This window comes from Humulus lupulus, chromosome 1 (genome assembly GCF_963169125.1).
Source record: "Humulus lupulus chromosome 1, drHumLupu1.1, whole genome shotgun sequence".
In the NCBI taxonomy this organism is placed as follows: domain Eukaryota; kingdom Viridiplantae; phylum Streptophyta; class Magnoliopsida; order Rosales; family Cannabaceae; genus Humulus; species Humulus lupulus.
The window spans coordinates 132,334,509-132,345,888 of record NC_084793.1 but is presented as its reverse complement, the minus strand read 5'-3'; the positions used below and the strand labels follow the sequence as shown (position 1 = coordinate 132,345,888).

General features: G+C 34.9%; 1 protein-coding gene and 1 non-coding gene across 2 annotated transcripts; one reads left to right on the top strand and one right to left on the bottom strand.

Annotated features, from left to right (window-relative positions):
• Window positions 1-8,435: 8,435 nt before the first annotated feature.
• On the bottom strand, window positions 8,436-8,542 carry LOC133813704 (small nucleolar RNA R71). Its single transcript, XR_009884708.1, has one exon. It is a non-coding gene; the product is annotated as a small nucleolar RNA R71 (small nucleolar RNA).
• A 611-nt stretch (window positions 8,543-9,153) lies between these two features.
• On the top strand, window positions 9,154-11,139 carry LOC133822051 (uncharacterized). Its single transcript, XM_062254258.1, has one exon. The coding sequence runs from the start codon at window positions 9,154-9,156 to the stop codon at window positions 11,137-11,139; it is 1,986 nt and encodes a 661-aa protein (XP_062110242.1).
• Window positions 11,140-11,380: the final 241 nt, after the last annotated feature.

Sequence of the window (11,380 nt, the reverse complement as noted above, 5' to 3'; positions counted from 1 at the left end):
TAAATACATGGATCCATGCTTTTATAAAAATAAAATACTTGTCTTTAACATAAAAATGAGCAACATTTAAATAAAACAAACTTTAAAATAAACTTTAAATAAATAAATAATTTGGCCCGCTTGATCTTGCTCGACTATATGGTCCCCAACGAATACATCACGAAGCTCTTAGGTCCCACTCGCCACCGGCCTTTCTATCATTCATTTCCTGAAATAACAATTTCATAAGGAGTGAGCTTCTAAGCCTAGTAAGGAAAATACAAACAAGGGTTAGTCATATAATCAAACATAACATATATTCACCAAAGTCATACAAACACAACATCTAGATCATATCATATCTTAAGTCATAATTCTAAATCATAATCTAAGTCATAAATCATAAATCATACTCTATGTCATAAGTCATAGATCATAAATCATAACTATAGGTCATATATCATAATCAAAACTAAAAATAATAAATCAGATATAATAAAAAGATAAGTGCTTATACAGGGGTGGCAATTAAGCCTCGGACAAAAGTCTGTCATACACCGGATATAGGTCCGTCATAAAGTTTTGGCAACCGAGCCTACCGGACATAGTCTGTCATACATCATTGGACACCTTAGGTCCAGACACACTTACCCCTTTATTGTACCTGAAATGTTAGGTCATGCAAACATAAACTATATCATACATTACATAAACTAGATCATAATACTAAACTATCTAATTTTCCTTACCAATACCGGGATAATTGAGAATAAATGCGGAACTTGGAACACTCCTAAAACCAACAATAAAAATGGTGAGTATTTCTAGAGATGAAAGGAATAGAACTAAACCACCAAGAGGAAAGTTACCGAAAAGACACTTAAGTTCAAAGAACTTAAAATCCTAACCACAAAACCATAACAAAAGTTAGAACCTGAATGAAAACTAAAGAAACTAAGGAATCAAACAAAATTGAACTTAAGAATAAGGGTACCTCGGTTTACCTTATGGATTGGTCTAACTCCAATACCGAAACACTTTAATCCTCACTTCCCAAGTGTTTGATAAAGCTTAAGAATGGCAAAGCTTTTTCCCAACCCAAGTTTTTATTACTCTTATGGTCTCACTAGCACCTTGGAGTCTGATCACAGCTGAAGAGTAAGTGAAAGGGCTGGGTCCTAAGTCCTATTTATAGAGTTCTATGAATAAAAATCTTCTTTTTGGCTTGAATAAAAATAATGAATTTTATTGAAGATATTTGAATATTCGTCAATCAGAGGCTGAAGACTCGGTCAAAACTATCAGAGGTTGGTCTAAGGAGTCAAAGTTGGTTTTTAAAAATAAAAAAAAATAATAGAATCCTAACTTCTAACTTCCTAAATCTCGTATCTCTAAAATCACCTATAGTAAAATTAACATAACTGGAGTTGTATGACTCCGATTTAGACCATCTTTATACTGTTAGAAAGCTAATTCAATTATCTACAATTTCTAGAAATAATTTTTTTCGAAATTCATAACATAACTATGTCAAAAATAGGTCAGAATTTACAGTACCATAAAGTTGCGGAAAATCTATTTAATAATCTAAATAACAACCTAATCCACAATTAAATAAAATCGTGACAAATGTCATGCTCCTAACAGATTCTGGTAAAGACTAAGTCTTATATTTCCCTTATTTTATCATTAAAATAATAATTCCTTAATAATCATGCATATGAAAGTGTCATAATCCTATTGGCTCTATCTAAACCTTAGGTTATAATAATTATCATATTAAGAACCAGCAATATTAATCAAACATTATGTTATAATTAATATTCTTAAACTATAGGTTAAACTTATAAAATCCATAACTATTGCTAGGAGTTTCCAACTAAGTCCCGGTTTGAACCAAAATCCACGGAATCTAAAATACTACAACTACTACTATCTAGCTAACTAAGTAAAATTCCGGGACGCTACAAGGTACCTGTTGTATTTGCTTCTCCTGATGGTTGGTCGGGTAATAAAAATGTTGTATTTTCCGCTACATCATTATGGATTGGATTAGTCTTTCTGGTAGGTATCCTTAATTCTCTTATCTCTTGAACCTGGTCGTTCTAGGTCCAAAAATGACCCCTCCCCGAATTCTTTCAGGTTATAAGACACAATCAAATTCAATACATAATAAGATAAGTTAGAAGTTCCCAAAATGCAAATAACGAAAAAAATTCTAAAAATTAACGGGAGGGGTCAAATTTATTTGATTTGTGTCGTCGCTGTAGCATGTTTTTTCAATAAATTAAAAAAAAAAATTCGTAGATTTTAACTACATACATACAGTTAAGTCGCAATATATGCCGTCACTGTATAGTCTTTTTCTTGTTGTGACTTATATATAATGTATGTATTATATATATTATGTATTATTGTAATAATAGTATTTTATAACATGTGAATGTATATTAATATAATCATTAAATATCTAGTTTTATATTGAATATTTTTATAATAATGATATTTTATAATATTTGAATTTATTTAATATAATTACTAAATATTTTATAACACATTTAAATTTATATTAATATAATTATTAAATATCTCAATGATTGGAGAAGAAACTTGTTTATCTTTGATAGAAGATAAATGTTATTTTAATTTCTTATTTAGTTACATAGTCCGACTATTTGTACACATATATAGGACACTTATATATAATGTATTTATTATGTATTATATATTATATATTATTGTAATAATAATATTTTATAACATGTCAGTTTATATTAATATAATTGTTAAATATCTAGTTTTGTATTAAATATTATTATTATATTAATATTTAAATTTATATTAATATAATTGCAAAATATTTATTCTAGTAAAATTTTATAAAAATTAGGATTCTATATTATATGTTATAGAGTAAATTACTGCTAAAATACATAATATTTTCAAAATGTTGCACTTTTATAATAATTTTTTTTTGTCGAAAATATACGCAATGCCTGCAAAATATTGTACTTTTATACTCAAACTTTTTTTGACGGTAATTATACCTAATGTTTTCAAAATGTTGCAATTTTATACTTATTTTTTATTATTATTTTGATAAATAATAGATAACCAAAAGAAAAATATACGTTTTTGATTTTAAATTATTTTCGCCGTCTTATTATTTCTCAAAATAATATAGTAAATTAATCAAAATAATTAAAAATTATATTTTACCTTGACTTTTTTTTAAAATACTTATATTTTAAATTTATGAAATAATATAAGTTTTCAATTATTATTTTTATTAATTTTTAATTTAAAATAGTTATTTTGAGAAAGAATAAGAAAGAGAAAATAATTTAAAATTTAAAATATATGAAACCTATAAATTTCCTTCACTTTATTATTATTTTTCAAAATAATAAAAAAATAGGTATAAAAGTGCAACATTTTGAAGACATTAAATATATTTACCGCAAAAAAAAAAGAGTATAAAAGTGTAACATTTTGAAAACATTGGGTACTTTATAACCACAATTTACTTTGTGATATATTATTATAATATATAATAAATATTTTATAACATTTGAATTTATATTGATATAATTATTAAATATTTAGTCTTGTATTACATATTATTATAATAATGATATTTTATAACATTTGAATATATAATAATATAATTAATAAATATCTAGTTGAGTAATAAATATTATTATAATAATAATAATTTATAACATTTCAATTTTATTGTCCTTGTTTTCACCAATTGACACGTGGTTGTCGTTAGAGTAATTAAACTTCGAGGACCATAAGGAATCTATGGTGAGCTCGCCAAAGGTCCTCGCGGGGTAAGTCATTTCCCATTACCGTGCATTACCTCCGGAGAAGGTTGTCCTCAGGCAAGGTATATCCAGAGGACCACAGTTATGATGCTCTCCTTCTCCATCCAATTCCTCCAGGTCTGCGAGAAGCGTTCTCTGGACCTAGAGCATAATGCCATGTGTCAAGCACAGAGACCTTGGACCACAGGCAGACGTCTGACACGTTACTGTTACCCAAGTTGTGGTGTCGAGTCCATACATGCGTCAAACATCATGTCCCAATGCGTCACCTGCATTGACTTAATCGGATCCTTGCCCACAGGAATGGGAGGAGTAAAGTACGCTATTGTCACGATCGATTCATTCACAAAGTGGGCCAAGGTCGAACCTCTCTCTACGATTACCTCCAAGGAGGAGCTGGATTTTGTCACCAATAACATCATTTGCCGTTAAGCGCTCCCTAGGAAAATGGTCTCTGAAAATGGCCTGCAGTTTGATAGTGACTATAAAGACTCAAATTTTAAAAAAAAATTAATTTAAATAATATTTTTTTATTGTGTGGGACCCACTTTATGTCAAAAGATTCAAGTGACTTTTTCTTCTTTTGTTTTTCCTTTTTCTATCTCTTTCCCCGACTACTCTCTCTCTCTCTCTTCCCTTTCTCTTTATCTTCCCTCCACGGCAACACACCACCACCACCACCACAAAGACCCAACCACCGGCAACCACCATTTTTGACACATGACGACTCATTGGATTCGTCTTGCTCCAGCGACCTCATCCACCAAGCAACGCCGCCCAACTCGCTGTCAACTATTCGGAATCATCAGTCAAAGTTTTGGTCCGTCAACTTTGACTGTGTTTTCTGAACACCTCTTGACGAGTGGTTGGTACCTTCGGAACCAGCATGGAGAGAGGAACAAAACCCACTAAGCCATTCAGGTCAACTCGCTGTTTTTCTCTGGTGAGATTTTAGGTTTCTCCGCCACTTTCCGGTGACTCTCCGGTGATTTTGAGCACTTTTTGGACCGATGGTTGGCATGAACATGATCTACTCGCCGATGTGGTCATTTTGATATATGCCAATCCTACCTTCGTCGACGTTTCCGATACACCACTCACTGTCGCCACCAACTGCTACTGTGCACCTCTTGGGTGAGGTTCCGGAACTTGAAATTTTAAATATGGTCATATTATATGTCATTGGACACGATTTTGAATAAGGAATGCAAGATGATAATCGTTTTCTCATTTGATGCACGAAGGAAAACGTGATATTAAAATTGAACTAAATCACTCTAGAATCATCGTTAAGCTTAGGAGTGTCGCTTTGGACTAGGATTGAAAATTCTAAGCAGGTAGGGACTCAACTTGACTATATTCCAATTTTGATATTTATAAAATGTTTGAAAAATTGAAAACTTAATCTGCATGTTTTCTGATCTATTCTGAGGGCACTAAGTGCTAAATATATTTTTGTTCACTTATTTATGTAGGTTATGGTTTTTGAGTTTTATTAAAATGCAGCCGTTATGCTACCCAGATATCTAAAATATAAAGGGAATATGTTTCATTCTTTTCATGTTTACCTGCATTTTTTTATACTGATGAGAGCCTTACTGATCATGATTTGTTCACGTTGTTGTTTCTCGACCTAGTCTCTGTATCATCATAGGTAGATCAAGTGTCCACTCACCTGTAGGTGTAAAGACCTATCATGTGTATACAAGAAGTGCTCTGAGCCTTCCCCTTGTAATGGTTATCAGGTCCGGCTACCCGATTTAGTATGTCAGTTTTTCTATGGTGGGTAACGGGAACTAGGGATCTAGTGGACGGTGTGAGGTGCATGTGTAGCTATGCTCTTATGATTTTTTGTGGTTTCTCTCTATTTTGGTTTATACATGATGATGTATGTTTTGTTTTCAAAGCTAACCATGTAGGGGTTTTATTAAACTTTTGGGTCCTATGTTATTAGTTGCTTTCCTACTGGGCTTTATAAGTTCACCACCTATATCTCTCTCAATTCAGGAACCCAGTGATGCAAATGTGGAAGGCGAATTATAGATGGAGCAAATGTTTTTAGCCTAGTTCTGTTTAGTACCATAGTCATATCTTTTGAACATTTTATATGTATCTGATTTGGAAGCTAATGGTTGCACATCTCAATTAGTTATGTAATAGTTATGAATGAGGAATGGTGGATGCTAAGTATTATTTAGAGTATTTTATTACTTATTAAATTTAACTGTTTGGTGACTACATAACTATGGGGATATTATTGTTGTATGTATAATGATAAATGATCCTGCTTTTATCACTAGTATTTCTATATATTATTGAAATGCCCAGAAATCTCTAATGTGATTTAATGGCGGGATTAGTAGGCCGGGAGGGCCATACTTGCTTAATTATGCCATGAGTTGATAAATGCATGTATATGTGAATTATATTATAATATGATGTTATACGTGATAACTCTATGGTATAGAGTTATTTTTATTAACTTTGAACATGATTTTTAGTGAAAAGAGTAATGAATGTGATGTTGTTTGTTAAGTTTGATTAGTTTTTATCTTTCTTTTCTAGTTAGTGTACTAATTTAGGAGTCTTTTAAGTTGTTAGTATTAAATGTAATTAATTAATCAATTCTGTTTGTTTTGTTGTTTAGGAAAGGAATTTTTGAATCGCTAAGGGAAAGAAAGAAATCTGAGGCCAAAGTGAACACTAAGCTGGAAATGCTGCTGAATTGTTGGAGAACAAAATGCTATAGCATTTCTGGGTACTGGGAAATGACGTGGACAAAATACCAACAGGACTTTCTTCATCCAAGTCAGCGCATAGGTGGCAATCACTTAAAAACATGCCAGCTGGCTGTTGTGAAGAAAGGAGACCAACCCGTGGGCCAAAGGAGAATATTGTTGGGCTTTCTAATCAGGGAAAATAAAGTGTACCCTAGGGGAATAGAAGAAAAACAAGCACCAGCCACCATCACATGCATTACAAGAGATATAGAAGCTGCCATTAAAGGAAAGAAAAGTTGCAGAACGTGAAGAACACCAAAAACCAAGCAAAAAGAGTGGAATTCCGAGAAGAAGAAGAGCACGAGCTGCCTAGCTCGAATTTTGTTATTTATTTTCTTCTTCTATTCTCTTTTCTTCTTTTTAACTTGGATTTTAATATTTTGTAAAAGACAAAACAACTTCCATGGCAAGACAGATTTTATTTTCCATTGTACTTTCTGTTTTGAACATGAGCTAAGCTTCTTTGAGGCTTGGGTAGCTATGAACCCCTATGACTTTGATTAATTAAATTGAATGCATGAGTTTAGCAATTTTACCTTTGTTCATTCAAGTGAGCTCATTGTTGTTAATTGTTATGAACTAGCCATGAATAACAATTTTACTAAGCTAGATCTGATTCTGGAAAGGTTAAATCTAGTGGAATTAACTTGGATGATGCAAGTGAATTACCATGTGTAGGTTGTTCTTAGTAAGTAAGATAGGAATATTTTACTACCTTGCATAACTTGAGAATTGGTGTTTACTTGATGTTTTACAACCTGATTTAATATAGGAATGTATTGAATTAAGTGGTAGAACTAAATTGGTGAGTTTTGGAAAAACCTCACGAGCATATTATAAATTCTGTTAACACTGTGTAATTTTGCTGAGCGAAATGCTGTAACAACTGGGCAGATTCAGAAGAGGGGGGATTAGTTATTCAAGTCCATTTTCACATATACAAATTTTCTTGCAATTATTTTTCCAGCAATAGTAGCTACATTTTAAGCAAGTTTATTTACAGTCTTTTTAAATTAGATTCATTACTCAATCATTCTCATATTTTCCATTTATTTTAAGTTGTAATTAGTTGATTTTACATTGTATTTTGTTTGCAATCCCTGTGGAGACGATCTTACTTATCATTGTATTACTTGTGTGACTGTGTATACTTGCGTATATTAATTTCCACAACAAGTTTTTGGCGCCGTTGCCGGGGATTGAAATTAAAATTGTGTATTATCAACTATTTTGCAATTTATTTCTGTTTGTTTGGTTCTAATTCTACTTGTTTGGGCTGTGTATTTCAGGATTAATCTAGTGCATGAATGAACAAGAAGAATTTGAACTTGCTCCTATTGACCCCGAAATTGAACGCACTTTTAGACAAAGGAGAAAGGCACAAAAAGATAAAAGCCGCTGCAACATGGCTGAAAATGTTGGAGAAGCAGGGGGTGCACATAACATGGCTAATCCTATTGCCTTGGCGGATGATAGAGCCAGAGCAATAAGGGAATACGCTGCCCCTATGTTCAACGAGCTCAATCCGGGCATTGTGAGGCCCGAAATTCAAGCACCTCAGTTTGAGCTCAAACATGTCATGTTCCAAATGCTCCAAATAGTTGGTCAATTTAGTGGGTTGCCAACGGAAGATCCTCATCTCCATCTTCGCTCATTTTTGGAGGTGAGTGACTCTTTCAAGCTACAAGGAGTAAGTGAAGAGGTGCTAAGATTGAAGTTGTTCCCGTTCTCTTTAAGGGATCGAGCTAGATCATGGCTCAACACCCTTCCTCCCGATTCGGTGACAAATTGGAACGACTTGGCTGAAAAATTCTTAAGGAAGTACTTCCCTCCCACTAGAAATGCAAAGTTTCGAAGTGAGATTATGTCTTTTCAACAAATGAAAGATGAGTCTACTAGTGATGCTTGGGAAAGATTCAAGGAGCTATTGAGAAAGTGACCTCACCATGGTATCCCTCATTGCATACAAATGGAGACATTTTACAATGGTCTCAATGCAGCCTCTCGGATGGTTTTAGATGCTTCGGCAAATGGAGCCATTCTTTCCAAGTCTTATAATGAAGCTTTTGAGATTTTGGAAAGAATAGCAAGCAACAACTACCAATGGTCAAATACTAGAGCTCCTACAAGCCGAAAAGTAGCGGGTGTTCTTGAAGTAGATGCTCTAACCGCTCAAATGGCATCAAATGACCAACATTTTAAAGAACATGAGTATGGGAGGAAATGTACAACCAGCTGCTGCCATTCAAAGTGCAGAAGTATCATGTGTGTATTGTGGGGATGGGCATACTTTTGAGAATTGCCCTTCAAATCTAGCTTCGGTTTTCTATGTGGGTAATCAAAACTCCAACCGCAACAACAACCCATATTCTAACACTTAAAATCCAACATGGAGGCATCATCCAAATCTGTCATGGGGGGGTCAAGGAGCAAGTTCAAGTGGAGCACAAACACAAGGAAAATAGTCATATCCACCGGGATTTTCTCAACAACCAAGACCTCAACAACCACACCAACCTCAAGGCTCTCAAACAAGTTCTTTGGAGAATTTAATGAGAGATTATATGGCCAAGAATGACGCTGTAATTCAAAGCCAGGCAGCTTCTCTTCGGAATTTGGAAATTCAATTGGGGCATTTAGCTAATGACTTGAAAAATCGACCCCAAGGTTCTTTGCCAAGTGACACCGAGACTCCAAGGAGGGATGGCAAAGAACAATGCAAGGAAATCAATCTACGGAGTGGGAAAAATCTGGAAGTGAATGAGGAGAAAACAAAGGGCAGCAAGGAGCCCACTTCAATCCAAACCGAAGGGGAAACGAGTAAAAAACTAGCAAGTGCAGCTGCTGAATTCTCCCCAGTTGATACAGCATCGGGTCAGCATTCTACTGTAGAAAAGACTTTACACAAGCCACCTCCGCCATTTCCTCAACGATTCAAAAAACAGCAGCAAGATGACCAATTCAGGAAGTTTCTGGATGTTTTGAAGCAGCTCCATATCAACATTCCCTTGGTGGAAGCTTTGGAGCAAATGCCCAATTATGTAAAGTTTTTGAAAGACATTTTGACAAGAAAGAGGAGGCTTGGTGAGTTTGAAACAGTTACTTTGACGGAGGGTTGTAGTGCAATGTTAAAAAGCAAGATTCCTCCTAAATTGAAATATCCAGGCAGCTTTACAATTCCATGTTCAATTGGTGGAAGAGATGTGGGAAGAGCTCTATGTGACTTAGGTGCTAGTATTAATCTAATGCCTATGTCAATTTTCAAAAAGCTAGGCATTGGGGAAGCTCAACCAACCACAGTTACTTTGAAATTGGCGGACCGTTCTATGGCTCATCCGGAAGGAAAAATTGAAGATGTTCTAGTGCAAGTTGGCAAGTTCATATTTCCGGCCGACTTCATTAATCTTGATTATGAAGCGGATAGAGATGTACCAATCATTTTGGGGAGGCCGTTTCTTGCTATCGGGAGGACTTTGATTGATGTGGAAAATGGAGAACTTACCATGAGGGTGAATGATCAACAAGTGACCTTTAGTGTTTTCAAAGCCATAAAGTTTCCGGATGACATCGAAGAATGCTCTAGATTAAGTGTAATTGAGACACTTGTGGCTGAAACTTTTCATAAGGAAATTCGCAAGGCTGATTTGGAGGTGAATATCTTTGAAGATGATGAAGAATTTAGCAAAGAGGAGGAGTCCCAAGTCACATGGGTAGAGTCCAGCAAACTAGCCATGAAATTCAGCAAGCCTTATGAGTCTCTAAACCTATCGGAAGGGAATTTCAAGCCTCCAAAGCCTTCCTTTCAAGAACCACCAAAGCTAGAGTTAAAACCTTTGCCGAGCCACTTAAAATATGCTTACTTGGGGGACAATGAGACGCTGCCAGTCATTATTTCAGCATTATTGGGAGCTAAAGCTGAAAGTTTGTTGCTAGAGGTGTTGAAAGAGCATAAGAAAGCAATTGGTTGGACTATGGCTGACATAAAAGGCATTAGCCCGACATTTTGTATGCACAAAATACTGATGGAAGTTGGCTGTAATAACTCTATTGAGCAGCAGCGAAGGTTGAATCCCATCATGAAGGAAGTAGTTCGGAAAGAAGTGATTAAGTGGCTGGATTATGGCATTGTGTACCCGATTTCAGACAACTCATGGGTCAGCTCGGTTCAATGTGTCCCTAAAAAGGGAGGAGTTACAGTGGTGACTAATGACAATAATGAATTGATTCCCACAAGAACGGTGACTGGTTGGCGAGTTTGCATGGACTATAAGAAGCTGAATAATGCCACTCGGAAGGACCATTTTCCACTGCCATTTATTGACCAAATGTTGGATCGGTTGACGGGAAAAGAATTTTACTGTTTTCTTGACGAATATTCAGGTTATAATCAAATCTCCATTGCGCCGGAAGACCAAGAAAAGACAACATTCACTTGTCCCTACGACACCTTTGCCTTTAAAAGGGATGCCGTTTGGCTTATGCAATGCTCCCGCCACCTTCCAAAGGTGTATGATGGCGATTTTTTCAGACATGGCAGAAAACATTCTTGAAATCTTCATGGATGACTTCTCGGTATTTGGGGAGTCTTTTGACAGTTGTTTGGCTAACTTGGAGCGAGTTTTAGCAAGATGTGAGGAAACAAACTTGGTTCTCAATTGGTAGAAATGCCATTTTATGGTGAAGGAGGGTATTGTTTTGGGCCATAAAGTCTCTCATAAGGGTATTGAAGTGGACAAGGCAAAGCTGGAAGTGATTGAGAAATTGCCACCACCTACAACCGTCAAAGGCATT

Coding starts and splice junctions, on each gene's coding strand:
- LOC133822051 (XM_062254258.1), top strand. CDS start 9,154: ATGGCCAAGAATGACGCTGTAATTCAAAGCCAGGCAGCTTCTCTTCGG.